Source organism: Pithys albifrons, chromosome 3, assembly GCF_047495875.1.
Source record: "Pithys albifrons albifrons isolate INPA30051 chromosome 3, PitAlb_v1, whole genome shotgun sequence".
In the NCBI taxonomy this organism is placed as follows: Eukaryota; Metazoa; Chordata; class Aves; order Passeriformes; family Thamnophilidae; genus Pithys; species Pithys albifrons.
In genome coordinates this window covers 52344761-52370482 of record NC_092460.1, presented here as the reverse complement: position 1 = coordinate 52370482, position 25722 = coordinate 52344761, and the positions used below count along the sequence as shown (strand labels likewise).

The 25722-nt window shown below is 46.9% G+C and overlaps 1 protein-coding gene across 2 annotated transcripts; it reads left to right on the top strand.

The window, feature by feature from the left end:
• The first annotated feature begins 3724 nt into the window (after nucleotides 1–3724).
• Nucleotides 3725–25090, top strand: EMP1 (epithelial membrane protein 1). Of its 2 annotated transcripts, XM_071551938.1 has the most exons (5): nucleotides 3725–3884; nucleotides 21611–21727; nucleotides 22486–22588; nucleotides 22696–22836; nucleotides 23427–25090. In XM_071551938.1, exons 2-5 carry the CDS (start codon nucleotides 21650–21652, stop codon nucleotides 23588–23590), a joined length of 486 nt encoding a protein of 161 aa, XP_071408039.1. In that variant the 5' UTR covers nucleotides 3725–3884; nucleotides 21611–21649; the 3' UTR covers nucleotides 23591–25090. The 2 variants fall into 2 exon arrangements, with proteins under 2 accessions (XP_071408039.1, XP_071408041.1); XM_071551940.1 differs by lacking the exons at nucleotides 3725–3884; nucleotides 21611–21727 and adding an exon at nucleotides 21761–22358.
• Nucleotides 25091–25722: the final 632 nt, after the last annotated feature.

The window sequence follows — 25722 nt, the reverse complement described above, 5'->3', positions numbered from 1 at the left end:
CAGGAAAAGTTACATCTGCTTAGTGTTGACTGTAATCTACCCTTTTCTTGTACCATTGAGTTTGTAAAGTCAGCTGCTCTAAGTACTGGACATCTAGCAGTCCTTGGAGGAACAGAAACATGTCAAGACACATTAGAGAAATCATCAAAACCATAAAGGTGGGACTTCCGATATCTGTTTCCTCAAAATTGAGTGAAGCTATAAATAAGGGAACCACTGCCCTTTCCTCTCCAGTAGATGAATGCTCACATTTGAAACCCTGCACAGTCAGGCATGACAAATGTAGTTCATCATATGGCTCCAAGATGTGGCCTATGTCTCTGCAAATTATTGTATCACATGGATAACCCCACAATACACACAAAAATACATCCGTTACACCACCACAGAGCAAAATGAAACTTGCTGGTTTCGATTTCTTTAAATCCACACATTAGCTCAGGCTCAACTGTGCCTTTGCAATGTCATGACAAGCATAGAAGTAGTGATCATCGTGGACTTCTTCACTTCCACTTGTGCAGTAACCAAGCCAGCAAGATGATGCACAGAATAAAGAGCATGTATAACAGACAGGAATGGGTTTAAGTATCTTTAGATGGAAAGACATCCTATCTAGGCTATGGATGGTTTAACATGCAATGTGTGTTTGCAGAGAGTTAGCCAGAAAAACATATCCAAATAGCATATAGTTAAATTCCTGTTGAAAGCATCACAGAGAGCATGGGAACTCAGCTACAGATCTTTACCAAGCATAGATTCTTGCATCTGCACACGGCCTATTTCTCCTATCACCCCCACGCTCTAGAAACAATCTGTTCTAGATGCTTCCAGCCAAGCTTGACCATGCCTTCACCACCCTTAACTCCACACCCCATCTTCCAGTCATTATCATCCATTCCTCCTTTGATCTGGGTTTGCTCTGGTCTTGCAAATCCTTAATGTTTGTCTTATCTAATGTCACTGTGAATGCTCATCTTGTTAGCCAAGGGCTACTGTTCACAGACAGTAGTAATGTTTGCAAATGTGTGGAGCATGGCAAAACAAGCAGACTTTGAGCAGCTGAAAGCTGCTTGTTTGGGAGGAACATAGGCATGGCATGTGTGGGCAAACTTCGCCCTTTCATTGGCTGTGGAAATGGTAATCCAGATTCTCACAGTTTAAATTCTCACAGCTTTGACCTGACCATCTCCTATTAGCAGACTGCAGGCATTCAGAAAAGTCTGTGAAATGAGTGGTGCTTAGGTCAAGGGATACCATGGATTATGGTGTGGGGATTTCAGGCAATTCAACCTTAGTGTGTCAAACCTGCAGCAAGCTTTAGACTTTTGATCCCATGATGAGACTTTTCATGTCATGGGTTTTCTATTTCAATTTGCCTTGGGGAAACCACACCCCCTAAAGGGAGAAGTTGCTGCAGGCACATAGAAAGACCAGCCTCCCCTCTAGATCAGTAGATAGAGCTGATTCTCAGCCACACACACATGAAGACTTTTTGGGCTAACCATTCATCCACAAACAGTTACAGAAAATCTGACAAATCTTATCAACTCGAAACTTCCTTCTACCTTTACCAATTGGTAGGAAGCTCTCTCACTTCTTCTAGTCTTTCTCCATATCCAGATGCAAGGTGGAAATATCCCAAAGAGCTACCAGTCTTTTCAGTGGAAGATGAGCTCTCCCCTGACCTCATTGTACCTTGACTATAGGGGGGTACCCTCACTTGCTTAAACCATCATCTTGTTGTCATGCAGCATTGCTCCCAAACAGGAGCATCTATCCACACCTTTGTTCACTTGACATGTGCTGTTACTTTCTCTCATACCTGGCTTGATGGGTCTAGCAACAGGAATGAAACCAGTTGTCGGCAGGGTACCAGTGCTTCTCCAGGCCTAAGGTGACAGCCCATGGGCCCTGTCTGGTTACTTTTCTTCATTCTCCTGGCTGGGCACCAAGACTTGCAGATGGATAACTAGAATGCAGGGCTCCTGTGGGCAAGCTGATGCTGACACTGCACTGCATCCCTGTAAAGCCTCTGATATTGGCAATTACCTGTCACTGCCTCCCAGGCTAAAGAGAAGTTTGTACAAAACTAGTTTGCCTTCTCTGGACAAATAACACTTTGCCAATCATGGGTCACCTCATACCCAGCCTCTTAGGGGGCACCACTGTTGTTGCCCCGTGTGAGGTGTCTTTTTGATGCAGATGGGTCTCAGATAAGCAATTCTGTGATTGTGAAGGAAGCTGCTCTCTGGCAAGTGGTCAGTCACTTGTGAACAGGTCTGGGGCAGAGATACAGCTGAACTCTGGCCCACAGAGTTTGCTTTGAGATCCTGCACTCTAGTATTTTGTGTGGGGCTGAGCATCCCTCACTCCAATAAACTCTGCTGAGGGAACAGAGAAGGGCAAATGGACAGTGCAGCTCAATGCAAATGCTAACTCCTCCTACACAGAAAGCAAATAAACTTTCTTTTCTCTGGTTATTATATTCATGCATATCACCAAGAAGCAAATTCTAACCCACAGGTAATAAACACAGTTAAGCTTATTCTGTCCCTGAGAAAAAAACACTCTGTCCTTATTTTCCATCAATGGAAGAGTTCCCTCGGGATTGTCTTTGCCCACCATATGTGTCATCTTTGCTGCTGTTTTATCCATAGCTCTGTTTTTAAGCAGGTTGCTATAGTCTAAAATTAGACCAGACATATCAATAACAACAGACAGAAGGCATAATCTGAAAAACAGCAAGATCTTTTAATCTGTGTAGATGTCAAATAGCACCACTTTTGTCTTTCAAAAAAATGCAATTCATTGTCATCTTTGTTAAAGTGGGAAAGACCTTTGCCAGGTATTTTACTGGTATCTGCTTATCTCTTGCTGAGCCTCTGTAAAGACACAGCTGATTCATTGCAGTAGCAGACCACCAGCTCTCTCACAATATGGATCACATTTTAACATGGATGCTTTCTGATGAACTTCTTCCCCTTTCATCTACATTTCAAGCACATCCCCACTCAATCTTGCCTGTAGAATATACAAGACAACTCCACCAGCCAATTCTCTGCAAATGTAAAGGATCTATTTTTAGAGGCCTTTAAGATGGCAAGAAATGCTGACCTCAGAAAACTGTGAATAACAAGCTTATTTCTTCTTCCTTGCCTACTCTCTCCCTGTGGAAGCAAACCACCACCATCTGTCTAACTTACTCCAAAGTCACCACCAGGCCAGAGTTGCTTTTTGAGCATCTCTCCTCCTTGATATGTTCCTGAAAGTCTTGTCCATGCCAACCCCACAGGTCTGATTTGAATTCCCACATGCTGGCAGCCTCAGTGACTTGTCTCCAGGCAGCACAGGGAGGGGATGCGGTGACTCACCCAGCCTCACGATCCCCCCTGCCAACCCACTGTTTGTTTGAGTGATTGTATTGTTGAAGTCCCGTTGCCACATTTCAAACTATACATTTTTTTATGACAACCAGAAGTTCAGTTTTATAAACAGATGCTGTTGTGGGCCTCTCTTACTCAGCTGGATCAGCGTCAGTAGATTTTCCAGGCTGCGGTCTCTGTACTGCACACTGAGTCAGACGCAGCCCTGTACAGATTTCTTTGAATCGCTGGTTTCCTCCCAGAGACTCTTGACTGCCTGCCAACAAAGCAGGGCGTAGCTCATTAATTTTATTTTTTTTTTCCTTCTCTTTAAAGGAAGACTGATTCATAGTAACTCCTTTAAAACAGAGTGGAAAGACAGCACCCTCCCACACCACCAGAGGAAACTTAAACCACCACCAGGTCACTCCCCTTCACTCCAGCTCTGCACTCCAAGACATCAGCACTGCAGCCCAGCACTCTCCTTCTTCACAGGTGCCAGCACCGGCCCCAGCCCACAAGGTAAGAGTTGTTTGAAAATTCTCACCAACTTTTGTCTGTCACTGGCTGTTCCCCTCTCCCAGCAGTACCAATCTGCTTTTCTCTTCTGCTCCTTCTCGTCTCTTCACCTTGGCACTCAGCACTCGAGCCAAGGGATGCACCTTAATTTTCATATTTTCCTTTGAAATCCAGCTGCATTGCAGGGCAAAGGGACGCTGCAGGGTGCTGTGGTTGCAACCCTTGAGCACTGGCAGCAACAGTGTTATTTTCACCTCCCAGGCATGTGCAGCCAGGGCACGGCCATAGGGTACCCAATCTGGGCCAGCACTGGCTCAGATGCTGTTGTGTGCTTTTGTGCTTTTGGAATAGCATTGTTTACAAATGTGGGGGAAATGCCTGCTTGGAATTAGGGCTGCTGGCTTGGTTTTTCCAGCTCTTTCATATTTCTGCTTGTCTCTATCCCCTCTATCATTAGTTTGCCAAACTCTAATTTAAAACAATAGCAATCATTCCAAGTGAAGATTGAGAGGCCCCAAGGGTGCAAACTTTGGGGTACAGTGGAAACAATCTCTCTTTTTCTGTGGAGGTCCCAGCTCCTGAGGTTGAAGCCAAGCCCCAGTTCTTAGGCAAAGCCACGTGATGGATAGAAATGCATACTACGCCTTCCTTGGCAGCACAGACCCTGGAGTGGGGAGCACTGTGAGGCGAAGTGAGGGAGCGGGTGGAATTGTTAAGAGCACCACAGGCTGCATGGTAGGGTGTGTCGAGGGGGTAGAGGCACTGATGGGAAGTGTAAGATTGCAGAGACTGGCAATTTTCCCTCTTCACCTGCCTTTTTCCACACAACCACCCCCTCCTTTCCCTCTGCTTCTTCACCAGTTCTCTCATTTCATGTGTCTGCTGTGGTTTGCATCCTGTGGTCAAATCTGAACAATTTTTGAGGTCTGAGAAAGAGAGTGCAGCAAAGCTGGTTTGTTGGCACCACACTTTGGTTCCTGTTGCAGGAACCCAGCCCACTCCTGCAGTTTGAGGGAGACTGAAACAGTATTAGACCAATACGGCCAGGAATGGGTGGGGTTCAGACTGAGTCTGTGCACAATTACTATATGAATGACCAACAGGCTGAGTTGACCTGAACTTTGTGGCAGGAGGATGGATTTTGTGAATTTCAAAGTCCCCTTTGGCCCTATTGCTCAGTCATGCAAGTGGTGCCTTTTGCCTGAGAAATACATGTGTTTGAGTGGTGAGAAAGCTGACTGAGGCAATGAGTGTTTCCAGAGGAGTCAGCAACCAGAGTGGAAAGAGAGAGTTTTCAGAAGTTATCATTTAATACATGTGACAATTAAATAATTTTTGGGGAAAAAAACAAAGAAGAAATGCTGTGGCCACAGAACAACTTTTAGTCAGAAGCTTTGAATTCCTCAAGGCACCTCAGAGAGCAGTTGCCCAGGAACTGCCCACTTGACATTTCTGGATGGAGTGGGATTCTTTTCTGAGCAAACACACAAGAGGGAGCTGGACATGAAAAGTGGGAAAACTTGGAGTCCATTAGCTATTGTTCCTATCATAACAGGGGTATAAGGCAGCTGAATGCCTCCACCCAGTCTACGTGGGGACTGTGTGCACTAAGATAGGTAGGGCTTTTAAAGGCAGCTAATTTCTAGTTGCTCCCATGGGGATTAGCATAGAAAAAGAATAAAAATTGAGGTATCCTACTAGCACTGCAGTGCCTGGAAGCACACCCTGAAATGCAGCTCGTTCATTCGAGGCCCTGCACACCCACCTAAGGAATTCCTCTCAGTAGGCTTCTGTGGAAGCTCCCTCCAGCTATGACTAATCATCCAAACATATGACACAAAGTCTGAGCCATTCATACCAGCTACACTTGTGAGCCGGGCATCTTCACTGGGTACGTGCCATCCCAAGGGAGACATCTGAGAGCTATGGAGTAGAGCCACACCCAAAGGCACATTAATGGAGGAACAATTTGGGATCTTGTGGAAAGGCACCAAGTTTTGGAGTGAGTGCCTCAACTGCAGAGCTGCTAGTGCTCCCCCAGTGCTACCCTGCTGAGGACAGAGAGCCCTGGGCTTGGAAAAGTCGCCCTTCTGGTCTAGCTGGTGGTCTTTCAATTCTGCAGTGTGGGAGCAATGCAAGTGCATGCAGGAGTTAGTTTGGTGGTCTAGGGTGGAGCAGAGGTGGTATTTTGAAACAGTTCTGGGAGATATGTGGATAATAGCCAGCATGTTTTTGGTAAAAGACCCACCTCAGGGGACTGCTTGTAATAAGGCAACGGAGATTTGCTGCAAGCACTATTCCTTCTCTCTATTCATCACCCTCCCAGCCACAAGGTTCAGACATGGCACTCAGCCTGCGCCCGTTTCAGTTTCCTCAGAGCAAGCAAAAGTGGGAGGAACAGTGGGTTACAGCCTGCATCCATAGCCCTGCCTGCTTCCATGGGGCTACACAGACCTATCAACCCCAGGCAGCAGCCATGGCACCCCTTCCATGGCACAGTTCCATGGATAGGTGCTCCCTTCACTAAGTGCCACATAGATGGAAAAGGAGGAGGAACCTAATGCTGGGCTAGGATTCACCCTCAGATGTTCAAGTGCCCTATAAGACAAGAAATAGCACTAGTAGACCTCTTTGACCTCAATGGACTCCTGTGTCAGCACCCTTCAATAAAGAAGTGACAGCACTGTCACCCAACAGAACATAAGGCAGGCTGCAGGGCATGGCATTCCTAATTTTATTCCTTCCTTTTATATTCCTATAAAAATCCTAATGAGAAAGAACTTAAAAATGAGATATCTTTACCCTTCCTTCAAGGCAAGGAGAAGTAAGAGGCCTGGAATTGCCCTTTTACTGCTCTAAAAGGGAGCACAAGAAAGATTTCTGATATTTCCACCTGACAATGGATGCATAGTACTTCATGGGGCTTTTCTGCTGGGGCAAAGCAGTGTTCACAGAAAAAGAGGCTCTTCTCCATGGTCTTGCCAGGATTGATAACTAACTCATAGTCACAAGTGGCCCTGAACAAATGTTCTGAAGCACCATCTCAAATATGCCTGTATTGATCCTCTGTCAGGGCCAGTCCATATCCATTCATCCCACAGAGTGACACCAGGTCTAGCAGCAGTTCCCCATATAAACTGCCCAGAGGGAAATCTAGAGTGCCTCTTAAACTGCTTTCTGTCATTACACTGCAGGGAGAGCAGCAAAGCATCACATCTTGATGCTGCCATCTGGAGTATGATTTCTTCAAATCCTGCTGGGACAGTTTTCAGAAGTACCTCCTTAGAACAGCTGGTCAATGACCAAGGAAATTGGCCAAATTTGCAGCTTCATGCATCCTTCTCCTCTGGAACTGTTTTCAGCAGGGCAGAGAGTATATGGGGACTGTTCTCTTAGTAAGACCAAATATAGCTGTCCTAGTTCAGCTGGAGGGACCAGCTAACCCTGTGTGGTGGTGATCAAACCTGTGTATTCCACCCCCTCTATTCATTCCCCAAGGACAATGGGCCATTAGCAGCAGCTGCCTAGGGAGCCATTATCACTTCACACCCAGCCTGAGGGGGGCGGAGCTGCTAATGGGCCATCAACAGCTCAACAACCCCTGGCTCCCAGAGTTAATCACCCATTGTGGGAGTCCCCGCCCAGGGGGAGGGACTGAGTGCTCCCTGAGGGTACATAAGTGGTGGGTAAGAAGACCTCAGGACCTTCTCGTCGGATCCAGAGCAGCAGCAGGACCTCGACAGCAGGAGATCACCGCTCTCGCCCAGACCACAGCCCTCGCCTGCACCAACAGGTTTTTCTTTTCCTTTTGCTCTGGACTTGGGGGAGCCACAGGGGTCTCAGCAGAAGGGCAAACAAACCCCCTTGGGTTTGTGTCCCAGGACACTGGGTTATACTGCTGGGGTATTGTGAGTTGAAAGCAATTTCCCTTGTGTGTCAGTGTTGTTATTGTAATATTATTATTAAATTTTAGCTCTGACGTATAATCTCTCTCGTGGTGAGTTCATTTCCCCTGCTGGTTCACCTTCAAACCAGCACATCTTTTGGCGCCCAACGTGGGGCACGAGAGAGAAGTCAGAACTACAATTTCATTTTGTGTATTTGGGTACAGAAACTCCCTGACTACCATGTTGCTTGATGTGTTCATGTGGATGGTGTATCTGGGCCTGTTCATATTTCGACACATGGGGAACCATGTGCCTGTTTTGATGCTCTCTTTAATACCAGGGAGAAGGATCAAAATTGCTTTATTAATATACTATGTTTATGTTGTCATAACATCAGAAGCAATGAATTTCATTGTGAATGTATATTCAGTCTGGTCTGCCTGTCCTGGTTTGGGTTGTTACCTCTGGGGTCTCATTAAAAATAGCACCCAGACTGTGGGGAAAACAGGCGGAGATGGTTACTTCCACCTTTTCACCTCTGCTACAACAATCATTGAAAATATTGAGCTTCCTTTTGATGTTAGAGACAGCATAATCCTGCTGTTAGTGTTGCTTTGTCTCCTCTGTACTGTATACACCATGTTTAGGGTCAGAACTGGGCTCTCTAAGGAGACTTGCTGGAGGCCTGCCCTGGGAGCGGATGATGTTGAGTGGCACGGGAAGTGGGAAGATATGGGCCAGTATTTGGAGACCTTCTCTCCTCAAATGATCTGGAAATTCACCCCGGAACAACTGCAGGACCCTGCCAAAATGCTAAGCTATGTGAAAGGAAGATGCTCTGGTAGTCCCAGAGATGTGCAGCTCACAGCAACCTGCTGGGCCCTGGCCACTGCCTACCGCACACTGCTTGGTGTGGTACAGCATCATCAGGAGGAGGAGAAAAGGAGCAAACCCACCAGCACCATGTCCACCCAGACCATGACTGAGCCAGAGAGGAAGAGAGATACATCAACTAGCGCCATGTCCACCCAAACCACAGATGAGCCAGAGAGGAAGAGAGATACATCAACTAGCGCCATGTCCACCCAGACCATGACTGAGCCAGAGAGGAAGAGAGATACATCAACTAGCGCCATGTCCACCCAGACCATGACTGAGCCAGAGAGGAAGAGAGATACATCAACCAGCACCATGTCCACGCAAACCATGGAGGAGCCAGAAGGACAACAGAAACCGATAGCAGTTGCCCCTGTCCAGAAAAGAAAATCAAAGACCAAATCAGTTCGTATAGTGCATGACGAGGAAGAGTCAGGACCTTCATCTCAAGCAGAAGAAATGGAGCCAGAAATAATCACCCGGTCCCTATCCCTGGGAGAGCTGCGTGAGCTCCGGAGAGAGTTCACACGACAGGCAAATGAGTCCATCTTGACCTGGCTACTTCGAATCTGGGATGCTGCAGCCAATGATACAATTCTAGATGGGAGTGAGGCAAGGCAGCTGGGATCCCTGTCTCGAGATGTTGTCATTGATCAGGGCATTGGAAAGAGACAGGAAACTCTCAGCCTCTGGCGGCGACTGTTGTCAAGCGTGAGGGAGAGATATCTTTGTAAGGAGGACCTCCACGTACAGCAAGGACAGTGGAACACGATGGAACAAGGTATCCGGTGCTTAAGGGAATTAGCCGTACTGGAGATAATCTTTTCAGAGGATGAGAGATTCCCTAAAAGTCCAGATGGTGTCCAGTGCACATCCCAGATGTGGTTAAAATTTGCACGACTTGGGCCAGAAATGTATTCTCGCTACCTTGCAACATTGCAGTGGAGAGAGGGAGAAGACAAGGTGGGTGCACTGGTCAGCAAACTCAGGATTTATGAAGACACTGTCACTGCTCCATTACGAGCCCATGTCTCAGCTGTGGAAACAAAACTGGCTGAACTGGAAGAGAAGATTAAGGAAGGACTCTTCCATATCTCTCCAGAACAAACGAGAGTCTCTGCCATCAGAAGCAGGCGTCTTCCAGCTAAGGAGAAAGGGTACACTCCACGCGGCAATCTGTGGTTTTACCTCCATGAGCATGGAGAAGATATGAGGAAGTGGGATGGGAAACCCACCTCTTCCTTAGCAGCTCGGGTACGTGAATTGCAAAGAGGCACAACTAACACAGGGAATTCTTCAAGGTTGAAGGCTGCTCTGGTCTCTCGTGGGCAAGGCTCCAGACAGTATAGGAATGATGATGTTATGCCCGATCCTCTTGAAGGAACCTCCCGGTCATATTCACAGGGAGAGCGCAGTGAATACCATGACCAGAACTAGGGGGGCCCTGCCTCTAGCCAGGTAGAGGAGAGGGACAATCGGGTTTATTGGACTGTGTGGATTCGGTGGCCTGGCTCATCAGACCCACAGAAATACAAAGCTTTAGTGGACACTGGCGCACAATGCACGTTGATGCCATCAGGATACGTCGGGGCAGAATCCATCTCTATTTCTGGGGTAACAGGGGGATCCCAACAGCTGACTGTACTGGAAGCTGAAGTCAGCTTGACTGGCAAGGAATGGCATAGACACCCCATTGTGACTGGTCCAGAAGCCCCATGTATCCTTGGCATAGACTACCTAAGGAATGGATATTTCAAAGACCCAAAGGGACTGCGTTGGGCCTTTGGCATAGCTGCTGTGGAGACAGAGGAAATCAGACAGCTGAGCACCTTGCCTGGCCTCTCAGAGGACCCTTCTGCTGTAGGACTGCTGAAAGTTGAAGAACAATTGGTACCGCTGGCCACAGCCACAGTGCACCGTCGGCAATACCGCACTGACCGAGACTCTGTGACCCCCATACACAAGATGATTCGTGAGCTGGAGAGCCAAGGGGTGGTCAGCAAGACTCACTCACCCTTTAATAGCCCCATATGGCCAGTACGAAAGTCCAGTGGAGAGTGGAGGCTGACGGTGGATTACCGTGGTCTCAATGAGGTCACACCCCCCCTGAGTGCCGCTGTGCCGGACATGCTGGAGCTTCAGTATGAGCTGGAGTCCAAGGCAGCCAAGTGGTATGCCACCATCGACATTGCCAATGCCTTTTTCTCCATTCCGTTGGCAGCAGAGTGCAGGCCGCAGTTTGCTTTCACCTGGAAGGGGGTGCAGTACACCTGGAATCGACTGCCCCAGGGGTGGAAACACAGTCCCACCATTTGCCATGGACTGATCCAGACTGCATTGGAAAAGGGTGAGGCTCCAGAACATCTACAGTACATCGATGACATCATTGTATGGGGGAACACAGCAGGGGAGGTTTATGAGAAAGGAAAGAAGATAATCCAGATTCTCCTAAGAGCTGGTTTTGCCATTAAACGAAGTAAGGTCAAGGGACCTGCTCAGGAAATTCAGTTCCTAGGAGTGAAGTGGCAAGACGGGCGTCGTCAGATTCCAACAGAGGTGATCAACAAAATAGCAGCTATGTCCCCACCGACCAGCAAGAAGGAAACTCAGGCTTTCCTAGGCGCCGTGGGCTTTTGGAGGATGCATATCCCTGAGTACAGTCAGATTGTAAGCCCTCTCTACCTTGTGACACGGAAGAAAAATGATTTCCAGTGGGGCCCTGAACAACAACAAGCCTTTGAGCAGATTAAACAGGAGATTACCCATGCAGTAGCCCTTGGGCCAGTCAGGACAGGACAGGATGTGAAGAATGTGCTCTACACTGCAGCCGGGGAGAATGGCCCATCCTGGAGCCTCTGGCAGAAAGTACCTGGGGAGACTCGAGGACGACCGCTGGGATTCTGGAGCCGGGGATACAAAGGATCTGAGGCCAGCTACACCCCAACTGAGAAAGAGATCCTGGCAGCGTATGAAGGAGTTCGAGCTGCCTCAGAAGTGATTGGCACTGAGGCACAGCTCATCCTGGCACCCCGACTACCAGTGTTGGGCTGGATGTTCAAAGGAAAAGCTCCTTCTACCCATCACGCCACTGATGCCACATGGAGTAAATGGATCGCTCTGATCACACAGCGAACCCGGATAGGGAATCCTAATCGCCCTGGGATTTTGGAAATCATCACCAACTGGCCGGAAGGTGAGAGTTTCGGATTGTCCTCTGAAGAAGAAGAGGAGCAGGTGACACGAGCTGAGGAGGCCCCACCATATAACCAGCTACCAGAAGAGGAGAAGCGATATGCTCTCTTCACAGATGGCTCCTGCCGCATTGTAGGGACAAGCCGGAAATGGAAAGCAGCTGTATGGAGTCCTACACGTCGAGTGGCAGAAGCGACTGAAGGACAAGGTGGATCAAGTCAGGTCGCAGAGCTGAAAGCTGTTCAGCTGGCTTTGGATATCGCCGAACGAGAGAAGTGGCCAAGACTCTACCTTTACACTGACTCGTGGATGGTGGCCAATGCTCTGTGGGGATGGCTGGAGCGCTGGAGAAAGGCCGGCTGGCAGCGCAAAGGGAAACCCATCTGGGCGGCTGAGATGTGGCAGGACATCGCTGCCCGGGTAGAGAAGCTGAGTGTGAAGGTCCGTCACGTAGATGCTCATGTACCCAAGAGCCGGGCTAATGAGGAGCATCGTAACAACGAGCAGGTGGATCGAGCTGCCAAGATTGAAGTCTCTCAGGTAGATCTGGATTGGCAGCATAAAGGTGAATTGTTTCTAGCCCGATGGGCCCATGATGCTTCTGGTCATCAAGGCAGAGATGCAACATACAGATGGGCTCGTGACCGAGGGGTGGATCTAACTATGGACAGTGTCTCACAGGTTATCCATGACTGTGACACATGTGCTGCCATCAAGCAGGCCAAGCGGGTGAAGCCTCTATGGTATGGTGGACGGTGGTCGAAATACAGGTATGGGGAAGCCTGGCAAGTTGACTACATCACACTTCCCCAAACACGCCAAGGCAAGCGCTACGTGCTGACCATGGTAGAGGCAACCACTGGATGGCTGGAGACATACCCCGTATCTCACGCCACTGCCCGGAATACCATCCTGGGCCTTGAGAAACAAGTCCTGTGGAGACACGGCACACCAGAAAGAATAGAGTCTGACAACGGCACCCACTTCAAGAACAGCCTCATAGACACCTGGGCCAGAGAGCACGGCATTGAGTGGGTGTATCATATCCCCTACCATGCTCCAGCTGCCGGGAAAGTTGAGCGATGTAATGGACTGCTGAAAACAACCTTGAAGGCGTTGGGTGGGGGAACTTTCAAACACTGGGAGCTGCATTTGGCAAAGGCCACCTGGTTGGTCAACACCCGGGGCTCCATCAATCGAGCTGGCCCTGCCCAATCAGAACTCTTGAATACTGTAGATGGAGATAAAGTCCCTGTGGTCCATATGAGAGGTATGTTAGGAAAGACTGTTTGGGTTAGTCCCACCTCAAACAAAGGCAAACCCACCCGAGGGATTGTCTTTGCTCAAGGACCTGGTTGCACTTGGTGGGTAATGCAAAAAGATGGAGAAACACGTTGTGTACCACAAGGGGACCTAATTTTGAGCGAGAAGAGTTTGTAATGTTTCATTGTATACATGTGTATATATATGTATAGGTAAAAAAGGGGGTTAATTTGGGAATGACTAGATGGAGTGGAATAAGGGGTGGATAATGTCCTAGTTCAGCTGGAGGGACCAGCTAACCCTGTGTGGTGGTGATCAAACCTGTGTATTCCACCCCCTCTATTCATTCCCCAAGGACAATGGGCCATTAGCAGCAGCTGCCTAGGGAGCCATTATCACTTCACACCCAGCCTGAGGGGGGCGGAGCTGCTAATGGGCCATCAACAGCTCAACAACCCCTGGCTCCCAGAGTTAATCACCCATTGTGGGAGTCCCCGCCCAGGGGGAGGGACTGAGTGCTCCCTGAGGGTACATAAGTGGTGGGTAAGAAGACCTCAGGACCTTCTCGTCGGATCCAGAGCAGCAGCAGGACCTCGACAGCAGGAGATCACCGCTCTCGCCCAGACCACAGCCCTCGCCTGCACCAACAGGTTTTTCTTTTCCTTTTGCTCTGGACTTGGGGGAGCCACAGGGGTCTCAGCAGAAGGGCAAACAAACCCCCTTGGGTTTGTGTCCCAGGACACTGGGTTATACTGCTGGGGTATTGTGAGTTGAAAGCAATTTCCCTTGTGTGTCAGTGTTGTTATTGTAATATTATTATTAAATTTTAGCTCTGACGTATAATCTCTCTCGTGGTGAGTTCATTTCCCCTGCTGGTTCACCTTCAAACCAGCACAATAGCCCATGTGTTGTTCATGGTAAGGAGGGACAGGTTAGGACAACTCAGCTCCAGAACCCACCCACTGGAGTGACCAGTTTGCCAGGCTCATAATTAAGATCTTTAGCCTGTGAAAACCAGTCTAACACAGGCATGGGGAGACACCCATGACAAGAGCCCAGGGACAGACCCTGGGCTAGGTCATCCCCAATCATGCAGAGAAATACACTGAACTATGGAGTGGCTGACAACAGGTGAACAGTGACTCATGAGGAAGGCTTAGCTCTTGCAATGTCAGGCCACCTGGCAATATGTTTGTATTAGAGGAAATACAGGGTGAGGACCTTTGCTGTCCTCTTGCCATCACAGGGCAAAGTCTGCTCAAGGAGGGGAATTGTGCAAGCAGCTGCCATGACTGGGTCCAGTGTCCACATTCTTCTCATTCCTAAGAGACATATCCCCTTTTTGGCCCCAGAAAGCTCTGGGAAGGATAGTGAGAGCCATGGGAGCAAGAGAGGAGAGCTACAAAATGCTCAGAGCTAGGAGCAGTCTGGTCAAAGGATTGCTGCAGACCAACTCCAGAAATGTGAACCACTGGTAAAGGAAAGTTTAGGCAGTTGGGCTAACCTGCCTACTAGTTGGCCTCCAGCAGCTGCAACCAGGCCAGCATGGTGTGCCCTAAACAGGGGAGTTTTTGATGTCTCATGGAAAGCCATTTTCGCATGTAATGTGAACTAGATTATACCATTCTGCCAGCCCATACTGATCACAGGTGTAAGGAACTCTCTGGAAGCCAGATGAGGTATTTTGCATCACAACCATCTTCATCCCACCCTGCATAGAGCACTGATCAGCTCCAGGCTGCATAGCATCCTCTCGGGTCTGCTTTATGTACATGCTCTTACACTCTCCCCCCACTCCATCACTTGTGCACTGTGGTTGAAAGAAGGAGCTACTACGCAATTTTGCATTTTAATCCTGTGCAGTCTTTTCCAAGATGGCTTCAGGCATAAAGTCATCCTGGAAGCAAACTAACCCAAAAACTCAGACTCTTTAGATGCCTGAGTTGCATTGACCTCAGTGTCTCCTAGGCTGTTCTGGCATGTTCAGAGATTTTGCAGTTTTGAGTAGAGACATTCTATCTGATAAGGAATGACTTCTTTTTCAGTTACCCTTCCTTGGAAAAGAAGGGAAGATCGAGACAAAGCTGTCTATGCAAATCACAGGATTCCAGTTTTAATCAAAAAATGCAGCCAAAAGCACAACTGATGTGGGCTCCACAGACCTCCCACCTCTATCAAAGAGATGTTGCAAGGAGGAAGTCGCCCCAGAAATTATCTGTGTACTTTTGCTAACACCACACTGTAACCTGAACTTTTCTTTGAGACCTGTCAGTTGGCTTGTCCCTCGTGGGTTCTGTCACTGTCAAAGTCACGTAGATACATGCACCCATAAAGAAGCCATGCATAAACACACATGTAGACAGATACACACAGTTCACAGGGAGCCTAGAGATGCACACTCCATTCATAGAGGGAGCCATGCAGAGCTGCAGATGGGCACCCATATACACAACACATCAACTCCCAGACTGTCAGTCCTCTCAGAAATGTTTCTCATGTATCTCAGCATCTCATCAGAACCCTTGCATGTGCCAGTAATTCCCATGTCTAATTAACCTACTCAGGGATCATCCAGTGCACTAAGGAGCGAGGGTGCTCCCCACTGCCCCTCTGGAGGTGCAGAGGAATACTTCTGTGTTTCCATTAGCTCTGGGGTCTCCTTCCTCACCCTTCCCTCTTACTTGCTGCCCATCAGTCCCAGCCCTTCCTTGGCATTTCTAGGGTGAGGAGTGACACTATTTTCCTCCAGCAGCAGCTGCTGGCTGCCTGCCAGGCCCCAGGCAGCTGTCTCTTCCCCTTCCTACTACCAAGCAAGCATTGGAGTTTCAGTTGATGTTGTCACATGGCTCAGCACTCGAGGGTGGTTTCTTCTGGAGAAAATGCCAATTTCTCACTGTCTGCCCTAGGAACTCCAATATTTCCCCACTCTCATATGAATCACAAACATGAGAGCTGGAAAACCCTTGTGTGTCATCTTTTGTGACTCCCCTCTGCATCGCTCACTGAGTGGATATTCATTACAAAGGGTGGATTCTTGAGAAATTTGTCAGATCCCACAGGAAATTTTTCACATGCTGGGGCTTCACCACTCCCTTGGGGAGACAATTCCCCATATCTCTTGGAGACCATACCACCAGGAAACATTTCACAAGAACCAGACAAAATCTTCCATTTATTTAGGCTTATTTTCAGTTGTAGCCTCTAAGGCTGGTCTGTACTCTCCTTTTGGCTGGCATTCAACTGCTACTTTTATAGCCTTGCTGTACCCTAAGGGGTCATCACAGCCACCACCCATACGTACCTGAAATCTCACTGCCAGAAACCAGAGGCTCCAAAGGTCTCCATGTGCCCACGCACACCTTCTGCCCAACCCTTTTCCCACACACGTGAAATCTCTTTCCAGAGGCACCAGCCTACTCATCCACATGTCTATAAAAAGCATCTGACTTGTAAGTTGAGTCAGACTGGTCTGTCAAAACCAGGTTCTCAACAGCAGTGCTGACATACAGTGGTTTGTAAAAGTCTGGAGTCAGCAAGGACTCCAGATTCATCTGGATCTGAGGCAAGAGACAGAGCGAAGGGTGAAAGCAAAAAGATCCTTCTCTGTCATTGTTTCAGGTTGTCATGAGCTTTCTAGTAACAATGTAATGTGTCCGAAGTCATTATGCCACTCGAATATCACAGAGATTTTCTCATCTTTGCATCCTGCAAATGACCCTTGGCACAAGGAGGACTTACATCGCATACAGTCACAAGGTGTGCAGTTGTAGCAGGGCTAAGATGCAGTGATGGCCTCAGCTCAGTCAAAAGGCACATCTACAAATTCTGCAGGTTTTATCCTGTGCTAAGGTTTCCCTTACTGGTAGCAACATGGAAGCATTGCTATTTGTGGGTTGGCTTTGCACTGAGGAATTCACCGGTAACAGAGGTGGCAGTTTGTGACTGTCTCAAACAATATCAAACAGTTTTTTTCTTTCTGTCCATTACTCTTCAATTTTCTCCTTCCTTTCCAAGAGGCCTTGGTCCTGATTTGAACCACCAGTATTGCTAGTGTGACTCTGTGCCACCTCAGGCAGTGGTCAGGTTCATGTGCATTCTCTACATACTGGAGCTTTTACTCTCACCATCACAGACAGTGTACTGAGTGAGACAGACCACTGGTCTGACTTACTACTGCATTCCTTATATTCTGTAGTGGCATATAAGAAAGGTAGAATTTCTTTTGTGTTAGTTGTTTTCAATCTCTGGAGATTTTTCTGGCCAAAACTATTTGCATTTTCCCCAAAATGCCACCTTTCCCTTGCTGATAAATCTAATGTGTCAAACTAAAGGGCCCTCAGCTGAAAAACTCAGTTTTAGAGGAGTCAGAGGTCACCGCAGCATGCATAGGCAGTGTGATTTAGATGTCTTCTGCTCCTTGGGCATTACAGGCTTCTATAGACTATTGGCTGCTTTCTCACCCCAGTCAGCACCTCTCACAGTGCATCCCACCAACTCACCCGGGGAGAGGCAGTCTCAAGCAGGGACCTCAGTCCAACAAGGAGTATGGGAATGGAAGTCAGATGAGCTACATCCTTCAGGCACAGTTCAGATCTGAAATATTTCAGATTTACTTGAGAGTGACCTGATTTTTCACACCAGACAACCCCATCATTCCTGAAGAAATGTCCTGTAGACTTCCACTCTACTCCCTTCACTCCAGTGCACTTCTGTCAGAAGCAAAGGACCTCTACCTAGTCTGGCTTACCTTCTTGAGTAACCCACTCCCTATATTTGAGGAACTATACCATTGGCCTTTATCTTATCTCCAAGTGGCACTTGGCATTCCATCCTGATGCTTTGTCAAGCAGCAAACCAAGGGCAAAGACTCACTTCTCTGTATTGCCTTCCAAATAGAAGGATCCAAAACATTTAAGTAGACAGAGGGACAACATGAGTGGCACCAAATTGCCAGCATGAGACTTTATCTGAATTTTTAATTGATAGTGCTGCCCTGCTTGAACTTGAATTAGAGTGCAGCAGAGCTGTGTGTTGTTCCCCAGCATAGGTACTCCTGCATGGTCAGAGAAATAGTCTACACAGCTAAGTCTGTCATTCTTATCTGTAGGCATTTACTGAAGGCTGCTACAGTGATTGTTATTCATGGTTACTGTTGGTGTGGCTTGTTATATCTCTTCATCCATCATCCAATGAAAACGAAACTCAATCCATTGTCTTCAGCACAAGATCTTCTCTTGACTCATACAGGCTGCTTAACAGGTGCATGACCTTCACACCTTCTTCCCCAACAGCCTGTCTTGCCTCAGTAGTCCTTCTACTGTTATGTCTCAGCTCTTTTATTATTGGCTTAGTTGAGGTCTCTCTTCTGGAAAATGCAAGAGGAGGACTCACAAATTGCTTGACTGGTTCTTGAGAAGCAGTCCTAAAACTGACAGTGTCCTGAACACTTAACCTTGCAAGGTTAAATAATTGTGGATTTGGGGTGAGTCAGTGGAAAAAACTGGCAGCTCCAGGAAGGCTAAGACTGACTCATAGCCCAAGAAGAGCCTGAGGAACTCCAAATGCAGCTGCGGTGTAGGTAGGGAAATGGAAGAAAAAGCATTTACATGCAATTTTGTCCTATTGCTCCAGGAATGTGACCCCACCCTGTAGCGGAGAGAGATGTCTCACACTTAACAAATGAAAACCGTATCCTGTCAGTCCCCTATGCTCTGCCAGCTTTTCAGTCTAATGGGAGGAAAAGTCAACGCCACAGCATCAGAGACAGAGATGACTCTATTTTAGTACGATTCGTTCACCCATGGCTCCTTTGGGATTGTTCTCTTGTGTTTTATTTAACAGGCAGAGAGAGATGAAGAAAGGGCAAAGCAAATGAATAGAAAGGGAGGCTTGTGCTTTAACTCACAAAGAATCAAAACTAAGTTGCGAGTACATATTCCCTGGGGGAGTCTGCATTTGATTGCATGTGTATTCAGGGAGAGATGCTGACGTTCTCAGGAAGTAGGTGCACAGAAAGCATCTGAACTAACGGTGCTTTCCTGCAGTGCTAGAACAGGCAGAAAAAGAAAAGGGAATAAAGGATTTCAGTTTTTCATAGAGTTTTGGTCAAAGTCCTTGGTGTGGGGTCATGGTTTGGGGGTTTTTTTTATATGTTGTAAAGTAACATCCATCATTTTCATTTCTGAATGCAAACGAAGAATGCATTTTAAAAGACTGTTCTAGTCCTTTAAGGTGTCATGAAAGTAGGTTTTTAATCTTTCAAGTAGAGAGCTTTGTTTGAAGGTCCTAAAAATAATCAGGAAAAAAGCCCCACTGAATGTTTAAGGAGACCAAGGAAGAAAAAAGTTTAGCTAAGTAAAGGCAAATTTCAGAGCAGGCAAATTTGCCTCAGTTTTGTGCATGAATACCAATACCCTGTGGTAGCAGGAGCACTTGTTGCAGTTTGTATAAGAACCAAGAGAATTAAAAAAAAAAAAAAGAATGAGTAGTAGTCAAAAGGACAGGAATATTTGACTCAAGTCTCCTGGAAACATGTCACCTAGTCATGGCAACAGCAATAGTTTCTCAGTTCAAGGCACAGTGGCAGTATCTGTATGAATTGCCATCCAGCATTTTGAAACCCTTGTTCTTTCTGCAGTCAGTGGAAAGAAGGAGCTTAACTCTTAGGTCAGGAAAGCTATGGTAGCTTGCATAGCATTGAGAATTGGATTTTAGCAGTGCTGAACTCAGAAATGACTGTCACTACAGTCAGAGAGGAACTCCTAAGAAGGCTGTGCTTTCTCCAAGATCATCACTAACAGAATTACTGTGACAAGGGGAGGGCACAGTGACCAAGCCATCCAGACAAATCAGGCTCTAGAGCATGAGGATTTTGCTAGGACACTGCAAAGCAGACAAGCAGTCCTGGTCCATACTCAGCAAGCCAGGGCTAAACAGCTCCAGGGAGTTCTCCCAGGTGAAGGAAACCTCACAGTTGACAGGTTTTGCCAAGGAGATATGACTAGTCACCAAAACTCATCTGTCTTACTAAGGAGTGGCCTTGTTTGGTTGGGAAGAGTGATCTGACAGAGCTGAGTTGGTTCCTTGACATCCCGAACTCAAGGAATTCCTCCTGGTCACCAGCTAATGCTAAACTGGTCAAAGTGCCTGTGATGAAGAAGCCTACCTACCCCCTGTGTTTTGGGAAACTATCCAAAGCAGTGCAAGGAATAGCTGCAGCACTTCACAGGAATACACTTCCACTCATAGTCACACTGAGAGGAAAGACAGGAGTGGAGGAGGTGGAGTAGTCAAGTAAAAAAAAGGCACATCAATGGGACTTTACAAAGCCTTTTGTCACAGTTTGTGTGGAAGACATCATAAAGTATAATTGTGTTGTTTCATGACAATGTTACCACACCCTGTACAAATGGTGACAGCATCAAACCTTACCTGAGTCACCTGGACCAAAATAACTTGACAGCTAACATTAATCACATGCTTGATACTGCTCTTCATTATCAGCACTATCAAGGGAAAGAGCAACACAGCCCTATGAAACTTTCTAGGAAGTTTACTGGTCACAGAGTGGACCCAGTAAATTATTCTGCCTGAAATAGACTTGTTTTGTGTGAATTGTCTGCACTCATTCTCACAGCTTAGATTTGTTTCTTGTATTTCAATTTTTCAGGTGAAAAGTCAGCAGCCTTGACCAACAGTGTCATGCAAACTTTCTAAAACACATTGCCCACTTTTTTCAGTTACATGTTCATCAATGACAGGAAATCTTACAGAAAGTAAAAGCTTGCAGGGTACAGAGGCAAAAATACTCAAAACAAACCAAGGAATTTGCATTACAAGAGAATCTTATTGCACTAATAAAGTGATCTGCATGCCTCAAGGTTTAAAAGGGAAACAGGCATTTTCATTGCAAATTTAAGTATCTTCCTCAGCTCCGGAAAACCTCAGTGGCATTTCTGTTCTGGTTACTCTCCTCTTCATGTAATGGAGCGTTCTGTTGAGTAGGGGCTGCCTCTCAGTTTGCTCTCCACCACTGTTCAACATCTGATGCACCCAGGAAAACACAGTCCTTCACTCCAAACTACCTGTCCATGTCCCAGACCAGCTGGAAGAGGCTGTGACACCAAAGGAGAACAGGAAAAGAAAAAAACCTTCCTGACCTCTGTGAATAGCATGTGCAAAAACTCCTCTTCCTGGAGCACAGGACTGGAGTATGGCATTTTTACTTTACATTAACGCACATCAATTTAAGCAACCTGTGTATATAATCAGGCTATTTTTCAAATGCCCCCAACCTATTTACCCTTGCTCTACATCTTCTCCCAGAATGGTTCCTTAGCCTCCAGGCTTTATTTGACCTCTTGAACCGATTTTGACAAAGGTTTTAGTGATGGGGTTTTTTGTGATTCTGTGTTTCCAGAAAGGATTTAAGGTCAACCTAATTTTTGCATGTAAATAAAGCTTACAGTTATGCCCTTCCCTTCACCTCCTCCCTCTGTTCTTGTTCTCCAGATCTCTCTGTATTGGTGACACTACCTAGAAGGACTCAAGATGTTGGTGCTACTGGCTGGTATCTTTGTGGTTCACATTGCCACTGTGATCATGCTCTTCGTCTCCACCATTGCCAATGTAAGCAGACTGCCCTGGGTGATACATGGCTTTCACTTTGTGCAGCAGCAGCCAGCCCTTGATTTGGCTGGCAGGTGGACGGGTGGGTGGGTGCTCTGGTATATGGGTGATGAACACCCACTCACAGCCATGAGGAGAGATGAAACAGTGATGGGTGTTCTCAGTGAAGGCAGCCGGGGTGGTACAGGTGGCAGCTTCTGTCTGTCACCTCCCCAGATCCCAGAGCCAGTAGCACCTCAACACCCTTCACCACGGAGAACACAAGTCGGAGCTGGGGAGATCAGCAGATGACAGCTCTAGCGCGTCATTGAGCCCCCAGCTGGTGGCCAGGCTATTCCTCAGCGGGGCGCATCCCACACCAAGGGGGCGGCCGGGCCGGGACCAACCGCCACCCGGGAAACCTGTGCCGAGGGTGACCCCTGGCGGCGCAGGGGAGGGGGCGGTGCTGCCGGGGTCCCCCGCCCCCCGTCCGCCGTCGGAGGGGATTTCTGGGGCGGCTGGCTCAGACCGCCATGCCTTCCTGCCGCCGCGCACGGGGACAGGGCAAGGATGACCTGAGAGATTTCCCGGTGTTTTGTCTGGACCAAACACCTCCTCACTCTGGAAACCAAGGCCGTCTGTCATCCCTCCGGTATCGCGGCCGATACGTGCCGACATTTGCAGACATTTCGGCTACTCGGCTTACTTTACAGTTTAGTCTGGCAGAAGAGCAAGGCAGCCTCCCTCCCCTTTGATGCAACCATTCTATCCTATTTCAGGTTTGGATGGTGAATTCTTCCAGCTTTGGAACGATCTCATCAGGACTCTGGCTGATGTGCAACAAGACCTGCACTCAGCTTCCAGTTAGTAGTCGTGATGAGGGTAAGTCACATCTGCATTTTCATCATGAGGGTGAATTGCAGGACCTTGGTGCGCAATGCCAAGACTGAGTCCTGACCTTCTCCAATCTATTCCCTGTGTTTTGACAGCTTCCCTCAAAGCTGTGCAAGCCTTTATGATCCTCTCGATCATTTTCTCTGTCGTGGCGCTCATCCTGTTCATTATCCAGCTGTTCACTCTGGAAAAAGGCAAACGTTTCTACATGACTGGAGCTGTCATGCTGGTTTGCTGTAAGTATGCACGTGCACACCTTGCCTCTGTGAACACAAATAACCACACGTGTTTGCCACACATAGTCATCAGGGGAGGTTGTCAGCCAGCTAAGTGTTTCCAGTGGCCCGATTTTGTTAGAAAACAAAGCACTGAGAAATTGCTAAGTGTTGGGTTGAATGTTTTTTTGCTGTGTATAATGAAAATAATTCCAGATTTTCATTAGGAAAACCCAGTGGGTTTTGCAAAATACCTTTGAAAGACAACAAAAAGGATTCAAGTGTTTTGAGGGGGCAGGGGAATAAACAGTTAGACAGCTACTGCTCATGGGATTCAACACATAGCACCAAACTGTCGTCAGATCTTATTACTGATTTCCTCCTAACAATGGTTTATTCCTCATGGCACCCACTAAACAAGCCCCAAGAGTCTTACATCATCACATCTGCAAAAGAATCCTCCATAAATAAGCCTAATGGGCAGCAGCTCCTCTCTCATTCGGCACAATACCGCCATTACAATCGCCGGGGACAACAATACTTCAGAAGTCTCACAGCAATGCTGGTTTCTGTGCGTTTTCCAACTCTCTGTTCCTTCTTCCTTCTCACAGGGATGTGCATTCTGATTGCAGTCTCCATTTACACAGCTCGGTTCACAGGCAAGAGGCTGTACTTCACAAATCCTCACCATGGCTACTGCTTCATACTGGCCTGGATCTGCTTTTGCTTCAGTTTCATAATTGGCATCCTCTACCTTGTTCTTAGGAAAAAATAAGGCTGATAGGTGTCCAGGGGAGAGGGTTGGCTACTGGGAATGGGGAAGCATTACTCTGCTGAGAGAACTGTTGGGCCAATAGACAGAAACAGCCACCATCATCACCACTGCCACCACCACAGAAAAATCACTAACAAAGCTAGAATCCTCTGAAACTCCTTCACCAAAGAGAGGGAGAAACAGTTCCTACTGATCTAGCAATTCTGGGGCTAGAAATCCGCAAGTGACCCAGACACTCTTTTCTGCAAAATCGTGTCATACCTTCACAAAGCTTCAAGCTCAGCAGTGATGATTGAAAGGCACCACAAAAACAAGGGCTACAAGTTTTTATCTTCCTAGAGCTGTTTTCACTTACCTTTGAGTTTGCCTTGTGGTTTGGGCAGTGAGGATTATGACCCCTTTATTTGTCCATTGAAACAAATGGGATAAGCCTTTTGTTACATTTTTAAATATATAAATATATATGTGCACATAGGTGAATGTCAAAGACATTTTGTTGAGAAGCAACCAGAAGAAATCAGATTAATTTTCTCTTAAATACTTACAAAAATAAGGCAGCAAATTTTTTTGCTGTTCTGTTTTCTATTTGACATTTTCATGATTGAATAAGATGCTGGTAGGAATGGGAAATATACAGGCATGGATGATGGAAAGAGATAGAGAGAGAGAGAGTGAGAGTGTGCAGGTGAGGATACAGAGAGGTTCCTAAATTCAGAGGATGCAGTTGCTCAGTGGTGCACATGCAGGGAGGGAATCATCTGGGTGTGTGTCTACAATAAAATAATCTTCTGTTCAACTCTAGAACATGGTAACAAACTGCAACATCACAGATCTTTACTGAGACAAGTCCTTATCTGTAGACAGGGGATTTTTTCCCACATCATCACCTGGTACATGGTATTGAGAGCCTCACCTTGTGACAAAGCTCATCTCAAAATGCAGAGGAAATGTATTCAGTAACAAGAGATTAAAAGAGATGAAGCAGACCTTGTGAGTTTTGGTCCTTGCTGTACAAACCTTAGGCCAGCCAGTTAACCTGGTGCTTTTCCATCTGCCAAATTCTTCCATGAAACTGTAGCTACCTCCCAGGGTTGCTGAGAGATTGAGTCCACTCTGTAATACAAGGTTCCCATGTGAAAGGCTGGCATAGGAAAGTAAGGTATTGGTACTGCTGCAACCCACAAATTTCTGTTAGTTTGAAGAATCTCAGTCACAAGAGGCATTTGCAAGGAATGAGGTCAAAATTTCCTGTGACTCCATTCAAAGCTAAAAGGTAGAGAGTATAATACATTGGTGCAGATTGTGCATGGATCTTATTTACCTCTCTCTCTCTTTCTGTTACATTTTCTTATGTAGACTTTATCAGTTTGGTGGATATATTCTAGTACTGTATGTTGCTGTTTCATTAACAAAGGTTATTTCATATATATTCACTGTAAATATTTTTAAATGCATATTTTTAACTTTGCGGGTATAAAAATAAAATCTGATTCCCTTTATAAAAAAGACTTGCTCTGGGGTTTTTTTATTAGTGTTTCAGGAATTTGTTAACAGAAGCGTTTGTCATTCTTACTGAATCAAAGCCCACCCCTTTAAGATGATATGCAAGGTCTCTTGCACATCAGTATATGAGATTTCCTGTTCTGGAGGGAAGGAGGAAGCAGAACAACTCCTTTGTCAGACTGCCTGCAAGCTCAATCAGACAGTGTGAGCAATGGTTTCACTTGGTCTCAGCACCAGGCTTTGCTTCACACCCAGGAGAGCTAGAAATGTACTTTCTCACTCTGGCAAAATCTCATCTGTCCCAAGGCAAAATCACCAATGTGTTTACTTGGGTTTCATGAGCTTGTATAGCTGTTGCCTCTTTGGCATTGTCTGGCCAAACACCAATGCAGTTCTAGAATGTGAACAGAGTCTAAAGCCCAAGACACTGGCAGATGTCAGAAAACTTAAGGCACAATCCTGTGAACTGTGAGGTGAGGTAAGACCTAGCAGGAATCAACTGTGTAGGAAATTTTTCTTTATTAATTAATGCACTCTAGGGAGAGCTCATGGCAAGGCTTCAAGAACAAAGATTTGGGAAGGGCTCTACCCACATGGGTGTGTCCTTCTAGCCTGCACAGTGGATTTTT